The sequence below is a fragment of the Balearica regulorum genome, chromosome 11 (genome assembly GCF_011004875.1).
Source record: "Balearica regulorum gibbericeps isolate bBalReg1 chromosome 11, bBalReg1.pri, whole genome shotgun sequence".
Classification (NCBI taxonomy): domain Eukaryota; kingdom Metazoa; phylum Chordata; class Aves; order Gruiformes; family Gruidae; genus Balearica; species Balearica regulorum.
Genome location: NC_046194.1, coordinates 23,139,438 through 23,167,052, shown reverse-complemented (window position 1 = coordinate 23,167,052; position 27,615 = coordinate 23,139,438). Strand labels below are relative to the sequence as shown.

The following is a 27,615-nucleotide window of genomic DNA, read 5'->3' as shown; positions in this document are numbered from 1 at the left end:
CCAATGCCACGCTTCTCCCTCTGCAGCTTGGATTACCTGGTTTGGTGACACTTCAGCTCAATGGGAGGATGCTCTTGTCCCTCTCATTTCCTGGTAAGTACCAGTTTTATAGTCCTCCTCTGTAGGAGGAGCCTGGGACCAGTTACTTCACACATTGGCACCTGTGGCATTTTGGAGACAGGAATTTCCTTGAACTTTGTCGGTTATTGTCCTAAATCTTTTTTTTTATTATTATAATTTCCTGAAACCAGGGGGGTTTCCCTTCTGTTCAGCAGAGAAAAACCACCCCTCCTCATCTATTCCCCCCACCCTCTCAGTCCCCAGAGGCTGATGTCATCACACTTGAAATTCAGTTGCAAAAAAACAAAAAGCAAATTGCCTTTCAGAAGCATATATAAACCCTGACACCAAAGCACCTTTCAGACAGCCACCTCTCCCATCCCTCGAATAGAGCGGTGCAGAGCTGGGGATTAAGCAGTGGTAACAGCCACCAGCATGGTCTACTTAACCTTACAGGTAACTACTATTTCATGTACAAAACCTATTCATCTCTAATCTTTCCTTTTTCATTTTAAGGAGGGAATGTATTTTCCCGGGCGGTTCCTCAACTGGTCAAAATTGTCGTGACATTAAATGGGAACCTGCCCCAATACTAACAAAATCAGATGGTTTTCACAGACACTTTATTCATAGTTACTAACCTGCTCCTTCCATGCCTGTTCCTTTTATGTGTCCCAAACGTGTTTTGTACAGTGCCATGGCGGGGGGGTTGTTGTTGTTGGGACGTGCTGTGTGGTTTTTTTTCCTCCTCGTGTCCACTCTGAGCTGGTCCTGCTCGCGGCCGTAAGAGGATTTCATGGTAGGTCTGAAAGGGCTGCGCTGCCCCTTCTACTGTACGGCTTTATTTCCCTGGCTATTCTTGGCACTCTTGCTGGACTGAGCTTTGGAAAGTATTTTTTTTTTTTTTTCCCCTCCTTTCAATATGTAGTTCGTTTTATCCGCTCGTTTGATCTGTGAGTGTCTTACAATGCCATGTTAGAGGCACAACCAGTAAAACGGCTCTGAAAAAGTTCAAGGAGCTTAGGTGACAAATGCTCTTTCTCTGTCTTTACTCTAGAAATCCCAGAAGTTCTTGGCAAGCTCCCGGCAAGTTCACAAAACTGCTGCTCACGGTTTGTATCTCTCTGCAGAACAGCATTCCCTATCCTTTTCTAAAGAGCATCCCAAAATAATCTGGTCATTACTTAAAAAAAAAAACAAACCAAAAGTGCTGGGCTAAGCGCACTGAGATAAATCACTCAAATTCTTGGAAGACAAAGCATGCTTGGGGGGGTCTTGTGATGATTATTGCCCTCGGTTGCTGAAGAACAAGGAGAAAAGCAACAAGTGGTAAAAATATTGATTTGCTAGTCCTGCGCTAAAACGGACACTAACTGATTTAGAACCAGACTTTCCAAATTCTTACTCTTTGCTCATAAATGGTAGCTGTCATTGGGTTGCTCAGATCCTTAACTCCTCCGTTTGTCATTATCTCTTTGTTACATCTGATCTTGCTATTAATGCTGCTTGAAGGGATCCACGGATCCTGCTCCACGTCTCCCAGCCAGCGTGCTGCCTCCTCCTGCACCGCACGTCTACGGCTTCTCTGCTTCAGAAAATTAAGCAGAGCTTCGCTTGGTCTATTACAAGTTTGTCTATAAACTTATTTTAAAATGCATTATTAATACAATAAATGTAATGCATGTTACTTAACACTTGAAAACAAGAGAAATAATAATAATAATAATATAATCCACGCAGATCTATTTGCTCTTGGACAGCCTTATTAGAGTCTTTTTTTTTTTTTCTTTTAATTAATTTCTGCAGCACAGCTGCCATACCAGCACAAAAAAAAACCCTGGAGCCATGAAACGCTTTTAACTGAAGGGTTAATAAATATCGCTGCCTACTGAAGTGACAAAGAGCATTTGACGGCAGGAAGGAAGCAGTCAAAACTTTATGGGTGTAGGGTGATTTTAGCAGATTTTCCTCCAGCCTCTCCAATCTGGTTTGACTTCACCGTCTCCTTCTCCTTGAGGGCGTTGGTGCTTTCGTTTGCGGTGTACTGGAGATGCTCTCAGAGTACACAGAGAGGACGCGGGTTTTTGTCAGCAGAAAATTTCCAAACTGCTGAGTGTTACAGATTCCTATAGCAATATATTTCACGGAGCCGCTGCGAGGGGTGGATTTTATTTCGGTGAGTCACAGCAATGATGACATTCTCAGCTGTGTTTAGAAGTAGTTTTCAGACTCCTAGGCTCTAGGTGAGTCCAAATACATTTGCAAGCAACTGTGAGTCAGTAGGCATGACATTTAAGAATGAATACACACTAGTGAAATTAGGGAATGGCCTTTTTTTTTTAAATTGGAATATTTTCTGTTTAAAAAAATAAAGTGTCATATGTACCTGCTGATTTTGATGAGTGCGATGTTGTAGCAAAGTATTTTTATTTTCTTGCTTCATTCATCTTGACTTTTTCATGTGAATAATTTCATCTGGACATTGATACCATCTTTTATCTGTGTGCATCTGTGTGTATACCCCCCACGTACATATATACGTGTATATATATGGATTCGCAATCACGTAAATGTTAGCTATATTGAACTCTATAGTTTTTCTACAGATATTATAAATTACAGTGGGTCATAATAATTATAATTCTATGAATTATAAATTCATGAAAACAAAGCAATTTGTCACTGAAATTAAAAAGTACAATGGTCCCAAATCGGATATTTTCCGCAGAACTTTTAACACCTCCAAAGCTTTGGAAATGGTGACTTCCAAATCCAAAAGTGCCAGTAGTTCGTGCTGTTTGCCTGGCTCTACCTTACAGGTCATAAATACAGGCACCGATTTTGCCTTGGGAAGCTCAACCTGTTGTTTCTTCTCTATCAGCAAAGGTGTTTTCAAGGCAGGAAAAACTCCCTCAAACATCAAGCTCAGGAGATCTCCCAGCTCAACCCCCTTCTGAAGCCTAGGCTGAATCCTCTGATACGCTGAGCTCTGCTACGAAAGAACACAGAAAGTCTCTTTTTTTTTTTTAAGCACTAGCATCCTTTTGAATGCATAGGGCTTAAGAGCTTTGCTGGCTGGGTCGAGACACCTCAGTGCCTTGTAGGACCAAACTTCTGGATAAATCCAGGTTTTGGGTCTAGTCCTGCTTGCCAAAAAATAATGGAAGCTGTAGGAAGTTTTGGGTTTATGTGATCCACCCCCAAGAGGGCACCAGCAGTAATGTAGCCAGGGCACCTGTGCTGCCTTTTCCCCAGATAAAGGGGGATAATTTGTATTGACCCCCCAAAAGATGCGTGCTTGAAACCCGGGGTGGGGGGATGTGGCTGAGCCCTGAAACTGCTTCACTTGAACCTTCTTGAAGCCACCCCAGGGACATGCTGGGCAGATCCTGCACTCTCCAGCTGCCTTTGCCCTTCAATAAATTCAGTGAGACCAGAGGGTGAAGATGTGTGAGCTGTCAGCACAAGTCCCACATTTGTCTTTACCCCCTCCCCTCTCTCTTGGTGCTGCAGTGGTGGCCAGGAGCGCTCCGGAGGAGACCGTGACCAGCAGCTTTGCCTCCTTCATCCATGCAGCTCGACCCGAGCACTTGTCCAAGACCGTCTGTCACAGAAGCAAGAGGATGATCCTGGACAGCATTGGGGTTGGCCTCGTGGGCAGCACGACGCATGTGTTCGATATCGCTCTGCAGTACTGCCGGGTAGGACCAGCCCCATATTACCCTGTGGTTACATGGTCCCCACCCTGACATCACTGCCATAACCAAGGCTTTATTCCATGGCTGATGTAGGACTTTTGCCTCGCAGTAGAGGAGCGTTCTGACTTCACACAATCCCTGCTTCACTCAAGGTCCTCACCTGAATTTCTCTCCCTTTCACAGGAGCTGTACTCTTCGGTTGCCGTGAGCTCCGTCTATGGCAAGCCAGGCGTAAAGCTCTCCCCCACGCTGGCTGCGTTCACCAACGGAGTAGCGGTAAGGCAGGGTCTTCCAGGAGAGGCTCCACTTTGTGGTGCCTTCAAAGACACTAGTTAGTATTACAGGAAGCAGACTGGTGACCGGGAGGGGTAGTGGGGGACAAGAAGTCATGGGCTCCTCTGCAGTCTTGCACACCACTTTTAGAAGGACCAAACAGCCACCGTGGGGACCACAAGGTGACTGGGTGGATGCCGTTACAGACGTAGCCTCAGCAATATCAGCAAGGACCCCTAGCTCCCTCAGCTGCCAGCCCCCCACACCAGCATGTCCTTACCTCCATTTCTCTGGCAGACTCACTCCATGGACTTCGATGATACCTGGCACCCTGCTACTCACCCGTCAGGGGCTGTTCTGCCAGCTCTGCTGGCAGCTTCCCAGATGCTACCTCCAAGCACCAAACCCAACGGCATGGAGTTCCTGCTGGCATTTAACGTGGGCCTGGAAGTGCAAGGAAGGCTCATGCATTTCTCCACTGAGGCTCACGACATTCCCAAAAGGTAAGCCTCCTTTTCTTTACTGAGAAGGAAGAGGGTTGGTGAGTCGACTCTGGGTTTCAAAATGCTAATTTACGTCCAGCTGAACTCAGGATTGGAGTAAAGCCCTACTGAGAGCCAAATTCCAGTTCTGCCAGAGCTGATGAGGCACCACTTATTTCATATTCATTTGGTGACCTCCAGTGATCTTGCCTTAAAAATAAGCATCTACCACTGAGTCTGCCACGTCACCATCTAAAGTAACCGGGGCAAGAGCACAGGACAGGCAGTGGCCCACAGCCATGCAGGCAGCTTAATCGTGGGCACAGTCCCTGGCACAATTTCTGCCTGTGCCAACTGCCATTCACCAGGCAGTGCCCTGGTGTGGTCCAAGGGGTAGCATCGACCAGGAACTGTTACCCTTGGGCATGTTGGATGAGGCCACCTTATTTGTCTGGGGGGAGAAAGTTTGGCTGTATGGGCATAAGCCACACCACCTACTCTTAGGGAAAATTAAAAATTTCTTTCTGGAGATGCTGAGCTCACTCTGTTGTCTCCAATGAAGTTTCAAGTAGACGCTTAGTTTTTAGATGGCTAAATTTCGAGTTAGGTGAATCCCACCTGCACCAGAGCCATGAGGGATTTCCACTGGCTGACTTGGCAATTCATTTCCAGTCCCACAGGTAGGTCTGGTAGGTGAGGTGCTTGGGTGCTCCCCGTGCCGAGCAGGCAGGGATGCTCACATCTGCAATTTCCCCTTCAGGTTCCACCCTCCCTCGGTGGTCGGTACCATGGGCAGTGCTGCGGCCACTGCAAAACTGCTCTCTCTCAGCACGGCCCAGTGCTCACACGCTTTGGGCATTGCCGCATCGCTTGCAGGGGCACCCATGGCAAACGCCGCCACCCAAGCCAAGCCATTGCATATTGGGAATGCTACTCGGCTGGGCTTGGAAGCAGCGCTGCTGGCTGCCCGAGGGATGGAGGCTAACCCCTTAATTCTGGATGACATCCCTGGTTGCTCTGGATTCAGTGCTTTCTACAGTATCTATCAACCCAAACCACTGTCCACACCAAGTGACCATCACGAGTTCCTCTTGGAGAAGCAGGATATTGCTTTCAAGCGATTCCCAGCCCACTTGGGGATGCACTGGGTGGTGGACGCTGCCTTGTCTGTCCGGAACCTCTTCATCAACTACGCAGGGTCCTTCTCGCCCTCTTTGATCCGTACCATTGTGCTGAAGATCCCAGTGTCAAAGTACATCAATCGACCTTTCCCCAGCTCTGAACACCAGGCTAGACATTCCTTCCAATTCAATGCCTGCACTGCCCTGTTGGATGGTGAAGTGGGCCTCAGCTCCTTCACAGAGAGCAGCATCCACCGACCCGAGCTGAGGGAGCTGCTGCACAAAGTGGTGGTGGAGCACCCTGAAGATAACGTGGCCAACTTTGACAAGATGTACGGAGAGGTGGCGCTGCTCCTGCACAGCGGGGATGTCCTGACAGGCAAGTGTGACACTTTCTATGGGCACTGGAGGAAGCCTCTGAGCAAAGAATCGCTCCTGAAGAAGTTTCGATCCAACGCCTCTCATGTGCTTCCAGAAGAAAAAATAGAAACCATCATCACTATGGTGGACAACCTGGAGAATCTGTCAGATAGTTCCCAGCTGGCCTGCAGCCTGTGAGGGAACAGCAAGCGGGTTTTTGATAAGGGACTTGTCCTGGTGAAACTCTGATTCCTTTCTTCATTGGTGCTTTACTATTGATTTCCAATGTCAGGAAAGTTCTCACCCCTTGAAGTCAAAGTAGATGCTTTAATACTGAAGGAGCCCACAAGGAAGGAGGTGTGTCTGTGTCAGTAATTAGTACACAGATTAAATTTCAAGTCATGGTTGATGCTGTCTGAGTAGCTGAAAGGCCACCACAAATACAAAATAAATCCCATGGAAATCTATGAGATCCTGGGGTATCATCTGGAAGTCGGTTCCCCAGAAGGAACTGTGTCTAGATATTTTTTAAAGCTGCATTCAAAGTTTTTTCTGTGCAGAATGCCTAACCGCTGAGTCTGGGAAGAAGAGGAAGTTTAACTGCAAAATGTGTGCTTTTCTTAGTGCTCTTCTGGGCACTTTTCAGATCATGGTTAGTCAGTCATGCTGGCCAGATGAAAAATCTATCAGTTACTGTAAACAGCCCTGCCTACAAAACTCTCGGGCAGAGAGGGAATTTTTTTTCTTTTCCAGTAAAAGCCTCCCATTTCTCCAGCACTTGGGAAGTGTTTGTCACTTCTCTGTGTACAAGGGATGGTTCAAGGACCCTTAAAACCTGTATGTCTTTTCTGAATGAAAGGCAATCGGTAGGCAAGGAACCCTACATCAGTCCTACACCTACATCCTACGCCTCCCGTGAGGTGACCCCTGCCAATCCTAGGGCTGCACCACGTCATCCTCTCGGGCTTTGCACAGGTTGCCCAGGCACCTATTCAGAGCTGGCTCACCAGAGGTGGTCTCTATAGTCCGTGCGGAGATGGGCACCTCTGGATGGTGACTTGGGCACGTTCACGCTGTGACTCACATTGGGAAATTCCTGTTTCACCCCTCTCAGAGGAGGGAAAGCTTACCGAGGCTCAGTTCTTAACTCATCTTTCCAGCTGGGATGAAATCGGTACTTGTGCTCCTGAGTAGCCATTCACTGAAAGGCTTTCTTACCATACACACTTTCTGAACAGTGAGGTGGAGAACTGTGCGATATTAAACAAATACTGTGATTGCGGATCCAAAGGACTTGTTTCCAAATATGATCTTGATATAGGTACAGAATCTGTTGGAGAAGTGAGGGTTGTGCAAGGGGGAGCGAGATGGGACTAGACAGGCAAGAAGGAATGTGGGCCGGTTCCTTTTTAGCTTGCTGGTAGTGGTCTATGCAGAGAACTTCCCAGCCAGAGCAAAACTGTTTGCCCACCTGTTAATCCACTCTCTCATACTGTATAACATATTCACACTGAATCTTTCTGAATAAAGAACTGAAGTAAATTCATTTTCTGCATAAAGATTTAATGCTAGATTATGTAGACCATCACGTTTTTAGTTTTAAACTGATCATATGCAATACAGAGGCTTTTCCAATAGATGGGGGACCCAGCAGAGGCTAGGACAGGGCCAGCTAGAAGGCTGATCTGTGGCCAGTGATTTCTCCAGTCATATATTTACATTGAGCACGGGAAGGCTGATCGGTCCAACTTCCCTTTTATTGGGCCCCTTATCAGTTGAAGCAGTAAGTGGCTTTTCCAGAGCATCTAGGAGCTAATGGCATACCTGAGATTATTTTCGTTCATGCTATTTGCTCCAAAAGCCTAGGATCCTGAAAACGCCTCCAGTATCCCAGCCCAGGAAAGTCTCTCACTCATTAATTCCAGTTTCAAACAGCAAACATTTCATATCCTTAACTAATTAGGAGGTCCAAACTGCTGGCAAGGAAAGCGAGGTCTTAAAAGAGGCAATTTAAAAACTGGCCTGTGAAAATTATAGAGCAGCTTGTGTGACACTGAGTGCATTCAGCGATTAATGTGGTGCCACCAAAGTCCCTGACTTCTCCTCTCAGGCTGAATAAGAAAAGAGCCGTTGTCCTTCTTTCTATTGCTGTTCCAAGATAAATGACACTTAAAATTAAGAAAAGGAAACCTTTCTCCACAAACATATTTACGGTAGCAAGCTCGTTGAATGAAAGGACACTTGCAGTGCAGAGCCAGACAGGATCTGTGTTAGCAATCAATAAATACCTACAATCCCACGCCAGAAATTAATAGGGCTCCGCTGGAAGAAGAGAAGCCCTGACCAGTAGAGAGTGGGAGGGGGAAGCTGACGGGGGGAGCAGGATGCCGCCATCAGCCTCTCCCGTGGGCATCGTCCCTCTCCCGTGGGCAGGACCCACCCGCGGCAGGGCCGGAGGCGGCCGCGGGCCCTCAGCACCCTGGAGAGCAGCCGCCGGTCGGGGCCGCCGGGGGGGCTCCGCTGGCCGGGGGGTCCCGCAATGGGGGTCCCGCAATGGGGGTCCCTCCTCCAGCATCCTTCCCTGGGGGGTCCCTCCTCGGGGTCCCTCCCTGGGGGTCCCTCCCTGGGAGTATCTCCTCGGGGATTCCTCCTCAGGGTCCCTTCCTGGGGGTCCCATAATGGGGGTCCCTCCTAGAGCATCTTTCTCTGGGGGTCCTTCCTCAGGGGCCTCTCCTCGGGGTTCCTCCCTGGGAGTCTCTTAATGGGGATCCCTCCTCGAAGGTCTCTCCCTGGGGGTCCCACCCTGACGGTCCCTCCTCGGGGTCCCTCCCTGGAGGTGCCTCCATGGGGGTCCCTCCATGGGGGGTTCCTCCTCGGGGTCCCCTCCTGTGGGATCCCTCCCAGGGGGTCCGCTCCCAGGGCTCCGTTCACAAAGTAAGTGTTATGAGCTGCCTGTGTTTTTTCTCCCACGGCATCTCTTGTCTTTAGTTCCTGCAAATGGTTCAACTCGAGCCGAAAGCAGGTTTCATCCCTACGGTCACCACCAGCACAAGCTTTTGATAATCTGGAGCACTGAATTTTTTAGGGCTTTGCATTTTTTTTGCACCATGGAGAATTTTGGGTTTCCTACAAAATGCCAGCAGGAAAGAAAAAAAAAAAAAAAGAAAAAAAAGGAAAAAAAAGTACAATTCAAGGTTTATTTCAGTTTTAGAGACAATTTTGACCGTAGAGGTCAGAAGAGTCCTCTCTGCCTTCCAGCACCATTTCCGTGATGATAACATTGCTACCGCAGTGTGGCCAGCTGGGGAACTGCTCTCCTTGAAAACCCCCAAGTCTTTATTGTTTTATGCTTTTTAAATTATCAAGGAATTGCTTTTTCAATAATTAAAGAAAGAAGAAAACTTAGGACAGCCCCACAAGTAACTGAGTGCCATGAGTCAGAGTCAGAGTGGACTCCGCTGCGGTAAATCCCTGCCCCAGCTCTGCTGAAACACCTTCCTCCTCACCGGGATGAGCCATGCCTCCCTCCATGCCATGCAGGCAGCTCCATGAGCTCCTGGACAGAGGAAGACAAGAGTGTTGGCCTTCCTCTTCCCTGGTCCAGAGGTTCTCCCAAGCTCTGGACATGTTGCCATGGAGGGGTCAAGTTTTACCAGGAGGCTGCTGTTCCAAAAATTAATGACTGACTGTTCCAAAAATGAGTGACTGAGAGAAACAGTCCACAGGAACGTGTCATGCATGGGGATGGAAAGGAGGAGCGAATCCCTCCCAGCTGTAGTACAAGGCTGCATCCTTCCCTCGGCAGCTGGTGCAAGGGCCAGAGCAAAGCCCTGTTGCTGCCTCACTGGTAAAACAGGGCAACCAGGGCTGCAAGGAGGAGCCAAAGTTTTCTGCCTGATGCCAGTGTCTTCTTAGCACCTTGTTTCCCCCTTATTCTTGCATAAATCTAGGTGATCTCACTGACTTTAGACACTCTCCCCCCGTGCCATGCAGCTGTCTCATCTCTACACTTTCCCATCCCGGGTGACAGGAACCCTGTAACTATTTATGCAGAGCTGACTATGAGGCACAGAACTTCAGCTTCAGGAGTGTTTTGTGTGTCAGACACTGAGGCCAAAATCCCAGTTCCCAGGCAGGAAGCAGGTTTCAACAGTCACAGCTGGATTTAAACCACTGGCTTGGTGTGAGAGCCACCAGTGCCAGCCAGCCCGTGTCAAGCCAAGCAGGCAGACCGAGAGGAAGGGAGACAGAAACCTTCAGCTGTGTAAAAAGTGACTATGGAAAGAAGAGGAATGACAGGTTCTTTTGTGCTCATGGTGGACAGTGCAGAAATGAGGGGCTTCAACTGCAGCAAAAAGGGTGTCAGACATCAGGACATCTTGTCCCAACAAAAGTAGTGCAGCAGCAGCAGGATGGATCTTCCAAGAAGGTCAATGAAATCTCCATTGATGGTGATTTACCAAAGTGGGATTCACACCCAGGGGTGGGAACTGAGCAGACTGCCTTGGGGAAACTCTCAAGGTTGATGCACCCCCTACTTTTATGGCTGGGATTTGAGACTTGTCCTAGGTTTGCAAAATAAAAGCTTGAACCTGTAAACTGGCCATCAAAAGCCTGGCCTCTGCATCCTGTCTCCTGCTGGGACACAGGCAGAGTGTGGGTAGTGGTTAGGGTTCCCCTCCATCAACTGCAGTCGCATCTGTGCAGTACCTGGAAACCTCAATCAGGTTCTCATCGGGGTCTCGGAAGTAGATGGATGTTATTGGACCCACAGCACCGGTTCTGGCCACGGGACCTTCTTCAATAATCACCCCACAGGCCTGGGAGGAGACATAAGAGCAGGGGTTTCATGCTTAAGGTAGTCTTATCAGGGCCTTGTGCACTCTCCCCTCCTCAGCCTTGAAAACATGAGCTGTTGGGTGAGACAATTCTGACATTCCCCAAGACACAGTCCCTGAAAGTGTCACTTGGGAGGCTCTGGCTTCATGCCTCCCACCGCCCTTTGCACACTCTACACCTTCCTCACCTTCAGATGATCCTGCAGCTGGTCCAGGGGCACCTGTGTGATAAGGCAGATATCTGCAGAGCCAGGGACTGGGCACCGCGCCTTGGGTTCAAACTCCTTCCCAACCTCATGCAGGTTAAACTTCTGGTTGCCAAAACGTAAAGCTTTGCGATTTCCCTGTCTCCAAAGAAACGAATCAAAGCACAATGAGACTTGCTGGGCTGGAAGCCTTCAGCATCCACTCACTTTCATAGCCCTGAAAGTCCTGGGGACCTGGCTGTAGTCCTGCTAACTCTGGGCTCTTGCTGTGGCAACCCAAGACAAGAACTGGCCACTGCAAGGCTCCTAGGACATGCCTGGAAATGTGGAGTGACCCAAGAAAGTCCTACAGCCTCATGCAGCTATTTCCACACCGTAATGACGTATGTTTTCAGTTTGGGGCACTCTCCTTCCTGCCTGTGGGGCAGCCACACAAATAATGCACAGGCTGACACTGCAGTGGGAACAAAGATGAGGGGTGAGGGGAAGAGGGTGAGGAGGGAGATTTTTGGAAACTCAGAGCTTGATGGCCTGCAGCTTGTGTTGGTACTACCATCCCCACCCCAAGGAGGTGCCCCAGAGACCCTACCAGAGCTCCACAAAGACCAGCCACTGGCCCAGAACTGCAGCTCCAGGTCCCCTAGACCCAGCCTGTGCCCCATGTTACCTTGAAAGTCACCACCTCCATGCCCAGGACTTTGGAATAAAAGGCCACAGTGTCCTCAATGCTCTTCACAGTCAACACAAGGTGGTCCAGGCGCTGGATGAAACATGAGGGTGGACTCATACACTCCTCCTTCCAGGACATCCTCTCAGGGCTGGGAACCAGCATGCAAAACCACAGAACATGAAGGTTATGAGCAATGAGCTATTCAGGGAAATGGTCCAGGCAGCTGTGAACTGAACTGTGAATGGAGATCAAACAGGTTTTGTTTTGGCCTGCAGGTGGCACAAGTACAGAAGCAATAAATTCTCCTCCTTGGAAGGGCCTCGGACCTCCTCCGCTTTGCTCTGGTGGGACCTGAGCATGCCAGAGCCCCTGGCTGGGGCTAGATCTGGAGCACCAGAGGGGTGACCTCGCTGAGGGCTGATGTCACCAAGACACTGAGCTCCCGATGCTCAAAAACCTGTGTGCACCAAGGATGGACCATGTGTGCGATCCTTCCCTCCAACACCCTCTGGTGTCCTCCCGACCTCCTTCGTGTCCAGGTGTGCACACTCATCCAGGTGAAGCAAAGACAGAGAGTTAAGACAAGCTTGGCCCTGTCAGTGCGGTAGGCAATGTCTCTGGGGGAGGAATATTCCCAGAAGAAAAGGGTACCAGGGCTGAAGCAGCTGCTTGGTGTCCACATGGAAAGGGGCTGTGTCATTATCTTACAGGAAGGGGACAGAATCCCTTCTGGTGCCTATACAATGTAGATGTAAAACATGGACCATAAACAAGGACCATGGTCCTGACCAACACCATGAGGACGGGAACTTGCCACCAACATGACTGCGCTGTGGGACTGAGCCCAAGGGGCAAATGGCTGAGGGCTGTGGGACTGTGACATGGTGCCTTGGCAGGGGAAAAGTCACTTTTAGGAAAATGAAGAGTGCTGTAAATGTTTCAGTGGCCTACTTGTCACGTCTCTGCTTCACTTCAGCCCCATCTGCACCAGAGCAGGATGCCCGATGATCCTGCTCTGGTGACTCCGATGACCCTCTGAAGATCCCCGAACTTCTCCCTGATCATCAACACACATTTAAAGCAGGCTCAGGCTCCTCAACTCCATGGCAGCAGATCTTCCTGCTGTTCCCCAGAGCCTGGGGGTACCTTTGCACCAAGCTGTAAAAAGGAAATGGATTTGGCCCTGGTGGCCCTCAGCATGAGGGTACGGGGGACTCGGTAGCCTGGTTTTACAGTGGGTGTTCTATGTTGGGTTCATATCCTCTGGCGTTGCCCTTCTGCAGCAGAGTGCATGGGAAATGGCTGGCAAGGAGAGATTTCAAAGTCCTGCTGACACAGGAGCAAGGTCAGTGTAAAACCAGGTGCAGTTTCACTGGGTCATCTGCTCACTGCAGTCACAGGAGCTTGCTTGGAGCAGGACCCTGTTGTCCCCAAGCCCAAGCTGGGACTGCAGCATGGCCTGGACCGTGCCCAGTGATTGCATGGTTTTCCTGGGTGCTCCCACATTGCAGCACCCTCATGTCACAGCCTGCAGCTCCCAGCTCCTGCCGAGCAAACCTCACCAATACAACCCTCTCCTCCCACGTGAGCCCCTCAGCAAACAACTGCAAGGAAATGGGACTGCAAAAGTAGTCTGAGTACCTGCAAGAGAGGACAAAGAGCTGGGCAAGCGGGTGCTGGCTGGTTCCCTTATGACCGTCCTCTTCCTGCTGCCCCGAGCTGAGCTGTGCGAGCAGCAACGTCAGCGGAGAATGACGGGGCACGGGGAAAGCAACAAGATTAGAAACAGGAACTCCAAGCACCGCTCCCTGCAGAGGTGTACCTTGACCCAAAGGAACTGAAAGTCCAACTACACAAGAGTTGCTTGAAAAATTCTGGAAAAAGAGTCTGGATATTTTAGCCACCTTTAGCCATCTTTCCCTTTGCAAGGGGAAAATGCTCTGCGAGGCACTTGCTGTCCGCGGGAGCACTGCAAGCTCCCACTAGTGAAAGAGGTACGAGCTGTGGGTGCCATGCTAACAGCCAATATGTAGCAAGGAGCAATAGAAAAGGAGCCTCAGGGTGACGTGCACAGCTTTGGGCACCTTTTTGGACACCCCTTCCTGCAAACAGACATGTCCAAAGGGGTTCTCTGTGGCCCGAGGCAGAGTTAGAGATTTTCTTTTTATTCCTCTACAAAACCCAAATCTGTCAAAAATAAAATGGAGTTTTGAAAGGTCTGAAGCTCTCTGGGCAGTTGGCTGTGAGTAGTTCAGGCTGCAGACCCCGTGTCATCACTAAGGACCCGATTGATATTTTGTACTGAACCAAAGAGTTCGGGATCTTCAGTTTTTTAGAGAGAAGGTTATAATGGACAGCATGTTAGCCCCATGATTATCATCACAAGATACAGAGGCCACATTTTCAACAACAAAAAATTTATTAGTGAGTTGTGACGTAGCTATAGGATGCTTCATAAGAAAATGGGGTAAGAACAGGCAACTCCCCGAGAGATCAGTTTGGGTCTTTAGAACTTTGCTCCACTCCAGTTTACTGGCAAGTAAATCCTTTCTTAGCTATAAGCAATAAAACTTTTGATATTAATAACTCTGAAATTTCACCTGTCTCTAGTGAACCCTCTTGTTTTAGCACAGGTTCACCATGAAATCTGACAGTAGATAAAAGACTGAGTTCTTGGAGAGAAGATGCCTGTTCATCTGGTGGTCTGCTGAAGAGGTACAGCACTGTCACTCATTTTGGCAGAAATTTGAGGTTTGGGAGGGTTTTTTTACTAGCTGCGTAATGGTTTCTTGGAGTAGGGAAGCTGTGGTTTGGGTCTGAGAACTCCACTTCCCCAAGGGAGATCTAGCCTGAGAAGTCAGAGGCACTTTGGCATTAAGGTCAGGATAGGACCCCTGTATTTCAAACTTCAGCTTGGGAAGAGTTTTGAGCTTAGCTCATAAAGATGTAGCTGCAGACAAGGGTTCCTGAGCTGCTCCCAACAGACATCCAGAGAGGGTTGCCTCTACATGTTGGACAGAGTGATGGAGTTGAAGTAGCTCAGCAAGTCCTCCATGGTGAAGTCCATGGCAATCCCTGACCCTGCATAACAGCGTTGGATCAGATCCTCAAACTCTTGGTACTGACGTATGAACTCCTGCTCCATTGCGTGCCACACCACCTAGGGAAAACAGACCATCAGCTCCCTTCATCAGCCCGTGCCAGCTTATACATGCCTTGCAGTCCTGAACCCCCAAAACATCATAGCATTACACCTGCATCACACTCCAATTACCGGCAAAAGGTTTTCCTCTGGGGAGAGATACTTGTGGATTTTCCTGTAGAGAGTCTCAAGGGCTCTTTTCACTTCCTTGCCAGGGTATTTTTCAATGACCTTCCTCAGCTCTTGCTTGCTGTAGGCCAGCTGAAAGCTGACCTCTTCTTCTTTCACCCCTTGAGCCACACGGGCTTTCACTCCTTCAAAGAAGTGCTGGAAAGACAAGGAGACGTTCACTGATGAGCTGCCCTAAGGTGGACTCCTGGGTCAGGGCTGAAACCTGACCGCTTTTCCCTTCCCGTGTCTAATTAAGTGGAAATGAAGTACTGGAGATTGTTTATCCTCCAGGAAAGCAGGGCATAGGGAATTCCATCAGTTCTCTTCCCTGCCTGCTCAGCAAGCAGCATCTCTAAGGGTTGCAGTACCATGGAGCAATGGGACTGCTGGATAAAATCACTCATGTTCCTTGGTGCTTCATACAGCTTTCATCACTACAGAGGGTTCAGAACCAGAGGTGGGGTTGGGGGATCACAGAATCTGCAGAAGTGTAAAGCAAAACTCAAGTTTTCTCAGTTCTTCCAGGATGTTCTATGAAAGCAGGAAAGGCTGTTCTGTAGGGAGGAGTTTCAAAAGGAGCACATGTCCCACCCCAAGCATGGCTGTTGCTTGAGAGCCCAGGGCTGTGCCTACCCCAAGGGTTACAGACCTTAACTAGCTTTTAGAGAAGTACCAGGAGCAGTGTAGTTCCACAAAAAGCTCAATGCTAACAAACTTTTTTTTCTGCACAAGCTTTTCAGACACAGAACCTGTCAGGCTGGAAGGGACCTCAGGAGATCTCTAGTTCAACCTCCTGCTCAAAGCAGGTTCAACGCTGAATTCAAACAAGGGTCCCTCAGGCATTTCTCAAGGTAGGTCTTGAAAACCTTCAAGGATAGAGACTGTGCAACCTCTCTGGACAGACTATTTCAATGCTTTATTATCATTATAGTCATTTTTTCCTTCTGTCCAGCTGGAACCTTCCTTTTTACATTTTCTGACTGTTCTATCTCATCATCCTGCTGTGCACCTCATTAATCTCCCAGGGAAGGTGGCTACTAGGTACCTCTGAAATCGTTTCTTCTCCAGGCCAACCAAGCCCAGCTCCTTCAGCATCTCCTCACCATGTTGGTGGCCCTCCACCGGCCTTGCTCCAGTTTAGCAACACCTCTTGTCACAGGTGGATGTGACATACATCTCTATCTGTCTCTGCCCCAGCTGAACATGGTATTCTGCATCTGGTCTAATAAAGGCTGAAAAAAAGGGAATAATCACTTCCTTCAACCTAATATCTACCCTCCTGTTCTTACAGCCCAGTAATCTGTTTGCTGTCTTGGGTAATTCAACCGCAGTTTTGCTGTGGAGAAATACCCTAAATCCTAAGGATTTTCAGAGGGAAAGAGGTTCCTAAATGTGTTAGCTGTTTTCAAAAACAGAAATGGGCTCCGAAATTACTTAGGCCCCTTTGCAACTTCTCTTGATCTTAGTGAATGGTGCTCAACCCTGAAGAGCTACGTGGTCTGCTAGAGAAGGCCATGTCAGGACTCTGGAAATCCCTGAGCAGAATGCAATCCAACTACCCTCATATGTTACTTGCTTTGCTTTGTTGTGAGCAATGAAATTATACTTTCCCTCACAGAGGAAAGATTTGAAGCCATTAACAGAGCAGGGCTGCAGGTAGCACGAGACACCGAGCTGATCTTCCAAGCAAACCTACAAGATGTTTGACAGCAAAGACTGGAAACAAATTAAAAGTAACAGGCCCTATAAATAATTCAAGCTGATCTCAGTCTGTGAGACATTTTCGGGCAGAGAGAAGAGAGAAGGAGCGGAGCAAGGAGGGGGTCTCAGGAGCAGTTAGCTCTCTTAGCTCAGTTAATGAAGCAGCCACTTGGGAAGCGTGAAGCTGTGTTAGACTTATTAGCCCAGGCAGCCGTGCAAAAAGAAACCAGCATCTGCCAGACACAGGCACGCAACCCGGGCTGGGGGCCTGAACAAGTCCTCACAGCAGTGCACAGAGGATGAGCTGCAGAGCTGGTACCCGCATCTGATGCTGCTGAGCCCTGTCCTTGCTGGGGCTGTGCTGCGTGGTGAGACCCAGCAGCAAGTGGCCAGAGAAGGTGTGGGAGCATTGGGGATGTGACAGCACGCTAAATACAAACCCAGACTGGATTCGGGGAGGGTGTGAACACCAGTTAATTCATAATTTTGTGAAGTGCAGTTGCCCTTTGAGACCCAGGCAAGGGTCGGTTTATCCTGTACTCACATTGAGCTTCTCCAGTGGCTGGCCCAGGTACTTGATGACGTATTTCTCCATGTGCTCACTATACCTCTGCTTGGCTTCTCTCTTCTTGCCTTCCAGGCAGTGGATCTTCTTTTTGCACAAGAAGCAGTGAAAGTGGTGGAAATTTTCCATCATGACCATATCTGTGTTCACCTTCAGGTTTGCTGAGGACAGACTGTTGACTTAAAAGAAAGGAGCAAATCAGGTATGGAGAGAAGACCCTGCAGGCTGAGTCAGGAGGGACATGAGATGTAGATGCTGCCAGGCTTAGGTCACCAGTGAAGAGTTTAACCAAGAGCTCAGGTGACCATCACCACAAGTTGTTCAGCTCTTCAACCACCTTGCCTTGCAGAGCTTTGGGGTTGTGACATTTGATAACCATTTACCTAAATGGGTGCAGAGACATCCAAGTCCAGCCCTGTCCAAACCTGTTTCTGACCTGTGTGCCACCCTCCGTAGTGGGAAAGGAGAGGTTGACATCAGATTCAAAGCTAAGCACGTGTGTCTCAGCCCTGTCACAACTGGGACCATCCCGGTGTGGCAGACACCATGCGCATGGCATGCCACACTCTCTGCATTTTATGATGCTCCCAGGCTGTTGCTCGGTGAAGGCAGTTTCAGCAGGGGCAATGCCAGGAGGCAGGTAGCTTGCACGTCCCCTGCTCTGGTGGCTCAGCTGATTGCTGGTAACTCCTGAAGCTGCAGGTATACATTTGCCTGACTGATGCATCCAGCCTTTGTACTCACTGCTGCTGAAGACGCTGCCGGCCAGCCTGAGATGTGCTTTGTCCAGCTCCCCTCTCCGCCGAGCTGTCCTGAACACCTCCTCCGACAAGTTCACAAACTCCTCAAAGCGGCTCACGGAGGGCAGGATCCCGCCTTTCATCTTGCTGGGCATCTTTGCCTCCTCGATCTCTTTGCACAAGGTCCCCTGGCAAGAACACACAAGACAGCAGTCTCAGATCTGACGTGGTCCCAGACTCATGGGGCAACTGCCTTTGATGAAGAACATGTTAGAAGTTTAGAAGATACTGGAGGAGGTCAAACATCGCTCCGGTCTACTTGGGCTTACTCCTACTGACACTCACAATGCTTTTGTTGAAGCTGCTCTTGGCCAGGAGCAGCATGTTGCCCAGGAGAGTGTTGAGGAAGGACGAAAGGAGAGCTGAGGAAGAGCCCCACATCTCAAAGATGGAGTCGTTCAAGGTAACCAGGACCTGCAAGCAGCTGAACGGGTGGACCTTATTGCAGACATCTAGAAATCCTCTCAACTCCGATTCCAGGCAACTGAAGATCTCACTTAGCAGTCGGGTTGTAGGTTCTTCTAGTCTTTAAAAAAAAAAAAAAAGAGGGTAAGCAATTAAATGGGGAGGGACAGAGGGATGCTCTTCACTGTCTGTGCTTGTGGGAGGAGGTTGAAATGCCCTATTTTGCCAGACAAATGAAAAATATCAGTGGTTTCATGCTGACATTTTTTATAAGATTTCCGTTCCATAGCATATTTTCATTTTATGATATTGCTAATAAGGAAATAAACCTGATCAAAACACAGGCTTTTCCTGATCCATCGTGAAGCAGAGCCACTGGGCTGGGGAGATGCAGAACCAGTAGGTTCTGCTCAGCCTCTGCATGCCCAGCTATGATGCCTCCTTGATTTTTGCTATCCAGGGCGAAAACCTGAAACCACTTAGTTGACATCAGGATGGTCAAGACTGAAAAAAAAAAGAAATCCCTGAATCAGTTCCTCAGGTAGTTCCTGTAGGACACGCCAGACCATGCCCCTGCCAGAGCAGCCAGATGTATCTCATCACCCACGTACTGGCTCCGAGGCTTGGTGCAAGGAGGGTCCTCTGGAGATGCCATGCTCTCTCCTCCCTTAGTGGCAGATGTCTGAAAGAAAGAACGGGATGGAAATTATGATTTCTCTGCCCTCTCTCAGAGAGGAAAACTTGAAATCTGGGTTTCATTTCTGCTGCCTCATATTGGAGTCCTGTGTTTAATGCTTAGAGATCCTGTGATTTTGCTGGAGCGATCGATTAACTTCAATTCAATTTTCCTCTGCCAGCAGGAGGTCTTAAGCTTCCCCACTACTGACTGCAGAAGTCAAGAGCCCAGGAGACCTCAGGTATCTGACAGGGGTAAGCAGCCACCCCACCGTGCCTGCTGAGGCTTACATCAAGCTGGAGGGAGGACCAGCTGATGGGACTGGAGAGGACATAGTCCTCACACTTACCTCCAGCACCTGCAGGTCTGCAGCGCCCTGGCTTAGCTGGAAGAATTGCTCAATGAACTGCTGCTCCGCCGTGCAAAGGGGTTGCAGCTCTCTCAGCACCTGCTTCAACATCTGCTTAGAAACCATCGGGCATGTTAGAAACCTCTTGTAGCACACACTGAGGACACTGGAGTAGATGTCCACCTGAAGTGACATCTAAGCCAGGTCAGCAGTACAGAACATCTCTGCTTCTGCTGCAGGTACACAGCACTAGAGGAAGGACCACGGGATGGGTTGCAGCACTGGCACAGCCCATTTAAGACACGTGAACCCTTTAGAAAAACCTCAGCTCCCTACCTTGATGACGTTGCCTTTGTCCAGTGTGTCCTCCTGACCTTCTCTGCCCCCAGGGAGACTCCATCGGGACTGCTGCCTGCTCCCCATCGCCATCGGCTTCTCTAAGCTTTCCTGAAGACCTGCACGGTATGTTGGTAGGTGGTAAGACATCTCCAGCCCTCTTGGCCTCTCCAGCTCCTTTCATCATTTTAATAGATTTAAATGTCTCTTTTTTTATGACTGATCTTATGCGTGAATTGGCCTTTTCCTGTTGGATTCAGATATATGTGGGATGCAGGTTTTGCTCTCATTTTTTAATCTGCCTTCTCAGCCTTTTCTCTCTCTTTTTCATTACTCTCTTTTTATTTCACTGTCTGTGATGCTTACCCTTTTACTGTTTAGTGCTTAATACTAACTCTTGAGGACCGGGGAGTGAAAAATCCTGGGTGATAAGAACAAAAATCAGCAGAAATGCCTGCGAGAGTTTCAGGAAAAATGTTTGTTGCTTAGTTTTGATGGTAAATTGCCATAAAACAATATTCAGGGGGAGGGTTGGCTTTTTTTCAAAAACTAGCCTTTAAAATTTATAAACATTCACCTGGAAATTAATATACTTTTCAAACATTACCAGTTTTTGCCACACTGTTTTCACTGGGTGCCTGGCTTAAGTGGAAAAGTTTAAACATTTCTTTGAAATGTGCATGAAAAAAATACTATTATGCTCACTGAAAGAAATCAGTGGGGAAACATCCCTATTATTTTCTAACTAATTCTAAAAATTGGTATCATTCCACTAACCCCAGAGGTCCTGGGTGAGTCAGGCCAGCTCTCCGTTTCTCATAGCACCTGAAATATTCTTATTTGAGCCGCTACCTGCAGGGCTTTTACCTTTGGAAAGGATTTTTCAGATGCCCTACACGCTGAGCAGGGATGAGAGAGGACAGACAGCCCTGCTCACAACCTCAGCCTTGCTAAAACCATGGAGAAAATTAATAAGCTGCTTCATAATATTTTTTCCCACCTTTATGCAGTGGGTGATGATAATTTCACTTGCTGGGAAGTGGCAAAATCAGGGAAAAAAATATCTCCCCACAGCAAAAAGGAAAGAATTTTACAAGCATGTAAATTTTAGTGTGGAAAGGGGATGGGAAAATGAGGAGAATAGACTTAATTATTGGCTCACAATTAATTATAAACAGCTTGGGGTTTGCCTTCTAAACTCTCCCATAATACTGAAACAAGGCAATAAATCATCAGGTGGTATATTTAGAAGCAATTGGCATAAATAATCCTTTACGAGAGCAGAGAATCGACCCTAAAAATTCACTGTGACAGTAATCAGTACAAAGAAAGAGGCACAGACAGCTGAGCCAACCTGGGATATTTTAAAGCAGGGATGAGGGATGTTATCAGGCAAGTGTCCTTGCAGCCTGGGCTTTCATCCATGCAGCCGCTCACCCCAAGGAGCAGCTGAGCGGGTGAAACGTCAGGGAAGACCTTGGATGAGGCTCCCGCAGAACTTCATCAAAGCCAAACCTTCCTTGCGAAACAGCCTGAGACCAACCAATTTTGCAGAAAATATTTCAGCAGGCATCTCCGAAAGTCCCCGGGAGCTGGGAGAGGCCGTGCTCATTTTCAGTGTCCATCGCTCCCAAGCTCCTTCAGCAGAAGGACATGTCCGTGCATTGCCAGGGTGCTGCTGACCCCGCTGAGCCAAGAAGAGGTGAACTTCACCTCTGGAGGGAGGTGATGCTCTCCCTCCTGCCTTGTCCCCAGGGTCTCCAGGGCCAGGCGGGTGAATCTCAGTTGGTAGCACCGCAAGCCCCAGGGAAGGTGCCTTTCTGCAGCTGGCAGAATCTCCGTGGATACAATTTTCTAAAAATTCCCACTCTTACTAATCGCACTGTACAATGATGTGGTGGCTGTAGTCTCGATGTGCTGCTCACATGAACGATGGGCTGGCTGAGCATCCCCAACCACGCCTGGGGCTTCCTACCTATCCCAAACCTCTTTCCACCCCAGAGAGCAAAAAGCACCGTGCCAGCACACCCCAAGACAGGCAAAACTCATCTCATCTCCTCCTGGCCGTGGGAGCAACGGGCAGATGCCCTTGGGTGATTTATAACAGTGCAGTAACAGGCTTGTAGCCATCGTTCTGCTCCTGCTGCGGTGGGTTTTGCAGACACTGGATTTTCTCCTGGGATTTTAATGGCTCCCATTTTATGGGACTCGCATAGGCATTACAGATAAACAAAGCATTGAAAGAAAATCAGCGGTTGAACATTTTCCAATAGGGGATCAGACAGACCGGCTGCAACACCTGCCCAATGCTACCTTTTTTTAAATTTAACAAGCCCATTTTCATAAAAGGCCCCTGTAATAGCCATCTCTGCCCCATTTTAACGGCTTTCTGAGCAGACCGTCTCTGGGAAGAGACAAACTTGGGTTTTTTTATTTTCTATCACCCAGCAGAATTAAAGTCCTTTGCTCAGAGCCCATCAATCATTTTCCAAATAGGAACCAGGACCTCTTTATCCTGTACACGATCTTTGTTATTTCCTTCCATTTAAAGAAAAGCAGTCACCCTTCTTCAGGAAATGGCGCCTGATCACATTATCTTATAAACCACGGATCAGAGTTTGCTTCCCCACTGCTAATTCCCCAGGCTTGCATGCTGCCAGTACATTTATTACCTCTTATCAGGAATTCTTATTTTTAAGCGAGAAAGAGCACATTTCCCCAGGAAAATCTGTGTCCAGGAATGGAGGAGAGGGGGGGTGTGAGAGGAACTTTATCTTTTTCAGCAATTTGTTTTACCCATTTGTTTTTCCTCAGGCATTGCATCGCTGATGAGCTGGAAAGGAAGCATAGGAACGGTGCTCTGTTCTGCTCGGGGCCCTCCACTTGGGCCAAGACATCCCTCAGAAGGTGTCATCACCAACCCATCGCTGCCGGCTTGAAGGTCCACCCTGGTGTCCAGATCACAGCAGCAGGGACTGCCAAAGTGTTCGAAGGGTGGGTATTCCCAGATCCAACGAGTGATGCACCGAGTGCTCCAGCACTGCTGGGTCCCTGGCACCTCCAAGGAGGGAGGAGGACATTCAGGGTGACAACGTGTGGGAAAAGCTGCCAGCAGAAGCACTGTCCTATTCCCACCCTTGTGCAAGCTGCTGCTAGCACAGGCTCTCTCTGTCCCTGCTTGAGACTCACCAGGTTCTTCACAGATCCGCAGAGCAGGGAGGAGCAAAACACCCAGATATTAGCTCTCCCCTTTATGGCCAATTCTGAAACCGAGGGAAAGGGCCCCGGAGGGCTACAGAAGTGGAAATCACGTGCAATGGTCTGATCCTGCAGCAAGGTGAGCTTCAGGGTAGCTCCCTCCAGCTGCCCATGGCCCAGGCTCCCTAACTATCCCTTGTACCCCAGAAGAATGGCATGGACTTCACCCCAGAAGACAAAGGATGGGCAAATATCAGGGCAGTTGTGTCAGCTGGACAGGGACTATTGGTACAGTCGCTGCTGTGAGGCCAGCACAGCAACTGCAGGGAGGCAGGATCCTTCAGCCACCGGCCCCGTGTCCTTCCCTAGGCTTCATCCTCTGGCTCCGGGATCTGGACACAAGTGATGAAGTAGGTGCAGAGCTGGAAGAAGCCGAGCTAGCACTCTGATAGACACACCATGCAGACTGGTTTTTGACATTCAAGCGGAGCCAAGTTGGCATGGAACTTTCCATTACAGTGCTTTGTTTTGCTGAAGGAAAATATGACTTCTGTGCGATCAAAAACTTCCAGAGGAGACAGATCAGTTTCTCTTTTTGTCTTCAGAAACACCTGACTGGAGTATTTTGAGTCAGATGCAGTGATTTCTGTTGAAACAATCACCTTGGGACAACACAGCCCCACAGTCAGCTCAGTATGAAATCATTCTGCTCTCACAAATATTGCTATGAATACACTCGTGTCTTCAGGGACAGGCTTGGTGCCATCTCTTTACAGGGAAAAAGAGTGTCTGAGGACTCTGTGACCAGCTCTGCTTGCATGAAATATGGACCAGGCATTAGCCAGGCAGTCCCACATCTCCCTCTCTTACGGCTCCTCAGGACACGACCTCAGCCACCCATGCATCATTTCCGAGTCCAGCAAAGGGAAGGCACAAAAAACCTAGAGCTCGGAGAAGCAGCTGAACAAAACCGGGTAATACACAGAGCCGAGGCTCACACAAAGGCTGCCTGGTGTAAAGCAAAGTCAGCTTTGTCTCATGCTGCCAGCTGCAGACCCAGTCCAGGGAGGAGAAAGTAAATTCATGGCACAGAATCTGGGGAAGGCACCAGTGATAGAGGATCATTGCCGTGTTCCCTACTTGCAAATAAAATGCTGCTTAGCAGCACAAAAGCCGTATTTGCAAATCACTCACTTCCTTTTCTTCTTCCCAACAAGAAGGTTTTGGCTTGTTCCAAAAAGGCTTTGATTTCCCGGTCATAGAGTCTGCTGAGGTTCTGGGCATAGACCTGGAAAGACAAGACCGACAGAGACATTCCTGGTGTATCTCATCTCTCTATGAACAGTGCCCATTTCATAGCTTTTTCTTCAGCTGCCCACTTGAAACAAAAGTCAGTAGATGGCAACAGACCTATTGGTTTTGGTGTGTAAGACCTTTGGAAAGGCAAAAACCAGCATGAAAAATAGAAAACAAACCTCAGTGATATAAAAAGAACCACCTCAGTTACTTACCAATGTCCTTATTAACAGAAGAGGCCCAGGACTTTAAGATGCCCCTTCCCTAGAACCCTTTAAATAAAGCAGTGTTGAATAAAATACAAGATTAACCACATTCATTTAATGCTCATCACTCTCATTCAGTAGAGAAATGGTCAAATGAAAGCAAAAAAGACCAAATTTTAATACTTCAGACCTTTTCCTTCAACAGAATGTCTGCCGCCGAGTCCCAGGCTGCTTTCTGCCAAGCACAGAGGTCCAACATCATGTGGCCAAGTTGGCCAGACACTCTCCTAAAAGGGCCAAATGCTGGAAGCTGGTGGGTGGTATGGGTTTGGTGAAACCAAGCTCTCATCACGAATTAACCAGTTTGACTAATCTGTTCCTGGTGGATGGTTTGCAATATTTGTTCAGGATTTCAGCCATACCTTGGGGAGATCACAGAACAGGACGGGGTTGGCGTTCCTCAGCCAGGCCATGAGCGGGGTGTAGGGCACCAGTTCTTCATGGTGGTGTCCATGGCTTGGTGCAGATAACTTGTCAATGGGTTGCCCAAGAGCAGGGACCTGAGCATTACCCTAAAGCAACAGAAACGGCAGAAAGAGTCAAATAAAACATAGCCTTGAAAAGTTCTGGAAAAATAATTGCTTCATAATTGCCCTTGAATTCCCAGAGTCAATGCTTGAAAGTAAATGCTAAAGATTTAAGGAAATAATGCTAAGGATTTGGGAGTCGCTCCTTTTCTCTTCATGAAGTGAAATCTAGAAGAGTAACATTTTCCTTTCAGATTTCTGCCCACAGAAATACTGTCCACTGTATCTTTTAAATTGCAAGACAAGCACTTGGAAATGTTAATCAAAGGATCAAGGGATTGGCTTTTATCCTGGGATTTTACGTTACAGATGAACAACCACCCCCGAAGTAAAACAAGAAAATTTAAAGCAAAAATCTTCAGGGCTAAGCACTTTTTAACATGACCGGAGGATTAATGACTGTCACGGGAGGGAACCTGATAACCTGATAGACACGGAGTTGGATTTCCTCCGCATGCCTGCAAAACTAACCAGAGGGCTGGGGGGCAATGGCAGGGTGAAGGTATGTGGAAAGACCTCTTTGGGGAGACGCTTTTGGAGAATCCTCTTACGGTGGCATTCCCTATACCACTGGTACTATTTTACCAGACTATTCAAATCTCCCAGGATTTTGAGCCGCCACCACGTGAAGAGCGAAGCCCACCTGCAGCTCAAAGATGCTTGTAATGTGACTGATGAAAGCATTTTCAAAGTTCTGCTTGAGTGTTTCAAACATGATTAGTTGCTCAGCCACAGACTGCATTTTCCGGTAACCTTGAGAAAAAAAAAAGAATAAAAAGAGAAGGTATCATGGTGCAGAGTGGCACGAGCTGTCGTGGCTGCAGACCAATGTCACTCAGTGCACTGACAAATAAGACAGGTCTTCAAGGAGTAGGTTCTGGGGTAAATACTACCACCCAAAAGCCAACAAAGGGAAAAAGATTTGCTGTAGTACCAAGCAAATACAGACAGACAGGGAGTTTAAAGTAAAAAAAAATAATAATAATAAAAATTGCAAGGATTGCAAAGCATCCATCAGTCCGACCATGGCCAAGGACAAACGCCCAGCCTCCTCACAGGGAAAGCATGGGGTTTCATGCCAGGATCGAGCCTCTGTGCACCGGCAAGTCTCCAACAACACCCACAGCGGATACTGCTACAACAAATTATCAATTTTTCCATGCTCAAGTACAGACAACTGGGTTGCCCCAAGAGAGCACAATTTCTAAACACATCTTTCCACCAGTTCCTTTCCAAATTGTAAGAGGTGTTGTACATAGATGGCCGACAACAGTCCCTTACATCCAGGTATTCAGAGGAATTGTATAGATGCTTGCCATAAGTTTGCCTCAACTTTAATGTAAACTGGACCAGCCGGTGCCTGAGTCCCGCGGGAGGTGCCTCCAGACCTGCCTGTGGTACGCGGATGCCCCAGCTTGCCCGTTTGCAGCATGAATTGGATTTCTCTAGGAATGGAGCCAATCCTCCCCCCCAGCTCCTTTTCTGCATGGACGTTCAGAGGGGATGTTACATGGGCTTTCCCAGCCCTGCATGACCGTGCTTCTAGGTGAAGCTGCTGAAGATTTTGAAAGCTTCAGCAATATCTTCAGAAGAAAGCCGACCCTGCAAGCCTGTTTCCCCAGCTCACAGCTCTGGGTGTGCTGCAGGGTGTTCCACATACCCCCAGGTCAGAGCTGCTGCTTAGCTTCCCAAATACATGCCTGCCTTCTATTTCTTTTTTTTCTTTCTGGGGCTGCCCAGAAAACTTGTGAGCTAATTCCTGAGAACACCATCTCCGGCTTCAGCGGTTCAGGACACCTGCAGAGGCTGGGACAGCACAGGACGGTGCTGCGCGTGCCATTTGCAGACATAAATCTCTGCTCTCTACTCACCGGGCTGTATCTGGATGTTCATGCACCCAGATAAAGCCTCTGCTGCAGCAATGCAGGCTTTCACTTTGCTGGGGCTGGAAAGATCTGCCTGGCTCAGGGCATCGCAGTGTTCCCTGCTGAGGTTGAGGTGGGTCTAAAAACAAAGCCAGAAGAGAACAGGTACAAGCACGGCCAGCTTATCCTTCCTCATCCCACCCAGAAGGCTGCTGGCTTGAAATAGCCAAGTGCTACCTTCAGCTGCCAGGCTGCATGAGTCCATCAAGAAGACCATGCTGCTCTATCCCCACCAAAACCAAAGGTCTGCATGGTAACGACTGCAGCGGCTGCCAACCTCAGCATGAGTTTCCCCAAAGGGCCGGCACCTCTGGGATGACTGCTGGCCGCAAAGTGGTGGGGAGGAGAAAGAAAAAAGCTAAGGAAACTGCAGCTTGAGTTACTCAGAAATGAAAATGTCAGTGGCATAGAGGTCACCATAAGCAGTGGAAGTGAGGATTGGTTGTGCTATTACAGCACAGGTCTTGCATTTATGGTATGTTATGTTTGTAAATAATTTGCTTTCCCATATTCCCAGAGCTCATCGAGAGTCTTTTCACTGGCTGTGCTG

The 27,615-nt window shown here is 48.5% G+C and overlaps 3 protein-coding genes across 7 annotated transcripts in view; 1 reads left to right on the top strand and 2 right to left on the bottom strand.

The window, feature by feature from the left end:
- The first annotated feature begins 400 nt into the window (after positions 1 to 400).
- LOC104631121 (cis-aconitate decarboxylase) lies at positions 401 to 6,192 on the top strand. The gene is made up of 6 exons (XM_010310774.2): positions 401 to 516; positions 1,118 to 1,172; positions 3,574 to 3,761; positions 3,942 to 4,034; positions 4,329 to 4,534; positions 5,274 to 6,192. Exons 1-6 carry the CDS (start codon positions 496 to 498, stop codon positions 6,190 to 6,192), a joined length of 1,482 nt encoding a protein of 493 aa, XP_010309076.2. The 5' UTR covers positions 401 to 495.
- A 4,067-nt stretch (positions 6,193 to 10,259) lies between these two features.
- Positions 10,260 to 11,870, bottom strand: GLOD5 (glyoxalase domain containing 5). The gene is made up of 3 exons (XM_010301554.2): positions 11,706 to 11,870; positions 11,021 to 11,176; positions 10,260 to 10,814 (listed from the first exon to the last, which is right to left on the bottom strand). The coding sequence occupies exons 1-3, from the start codon at positions 11,868 to 11,870 to the stop codon at positions 10,662 to 10,664; spliced, it is 474 nt and encodes a 157-aa protein (XP_010299856.2). The 3' UTR covers positions 10,260 to 10,661.
- A 2,185-nt stretch (positions 11,871 to 14,055) lies between these two features.
- Positions 14,056 to 27,615, bottom strand: part of LOC104631629 (exocyst complex component 1) — a 28,734-nt gene continuing 15,174 nt past the window's right edge. For 2 of the 5 annotated variants that reach the window (XM_075763742.1, XM_075763744.1), the window contains 12 exons: positions 27,012 to 27,144; positions 25,784 to 25,893; positions 24,976 to 25,125; positions 24,246 to 24,339; positions 19,854 to 19,972; positions 19,518 to 19,631; positions 19,104 to 19,174; positions 18,373 to 18,613; positions 18,032 to 18,215; positions 17,267 to 17,466; positions 14,983 to 15,177; positions 14,056 to 14,868 (listed from right to left, as the gene is read on the bottom strand). In XM_075763742.1, coding sequence (XP_075619857.1) covers positions 14,713 to 14,868; positions 14,983 to 15,177; positions 17,267 to 17,466; positions 18,032 to 18,215; positions 18,373 to 18,613; positions 19,104 to 19,174; positions 19,518 to 19,631; positions 19,854 to 19,972; positions 24,246 to 24,339; positions 24,976 to 25,125; positions 25,784 to 25,893; positions 27,012 to 27,144 — 1,767 coding nt within the window. In that variant the 3' untranslated portion in view covers positions 14,056 to 14,712. The remainder of the gene's footprint in view (positions 14,869 to 14,982; positions 15,178 to 17,266; positions 17,467 to 18,031; positions 18,216 to 18,372; positions 18,614 to 19,103; positions 19,175 to 19,517; positions 19,632 to 19,853; positions 19,973 to 24,245; positions 24,340 to 24,975; positions 25,126 to 25,783; positions 25,894 to 27,011; positions 27,145 to 27,615) is intronic. The other 3 variants (XM_075763739.1, XM_075763743.1, XM_075763741.1) reach the window with 3 other exon arrangements.

Excerpts from the sequence above, each read along its gene's own strand:
- LOC104631121 (XM_010310774.2), top strand. The coding sequence starts at position 496 with ATGGTCTACTTAACCTTACAG. Across the intron at positions 4,035-4,328 it reads CGTTCACCAACGGAGTAGCG|ACTCACTCCATGGACTTCGA; the intron begins GTAAGGCAGGGT and ends TTTCTCTGGCAG. Across the intron at positions 4,535-5,273 it reads GCTCACGACATTCCCAAAAG|GTTCCACCCTCCCTCGGTGG; the intron begins GTAAGCCTCCTT and ends TTTCCCCTTCAG.
- GLOD5 (XM_010301554.2), bottom strand. The coding sequence starts at position 11,870 with ATGCTGGTTCCCAGCCCTGAGAGGATGTCCTGGAAGGAGGAGTGTATG. Across the intron at positions 11,177-11,705 it reads TGGAGGTGGTGACTTTCAAG|GGAAATCGCAAAGCTTTACG; the intron begins GTAACATGGGGC and ends CTTTGGAGACAG. Across the intron at positions 10,815-11,020 it reads AGCTGCAGGATCATCTGAAG|GCCTGTGGGGTGATTATTGA; the intron begins GTGAGGAAGGTG and ends GTCTCCTCCCAG.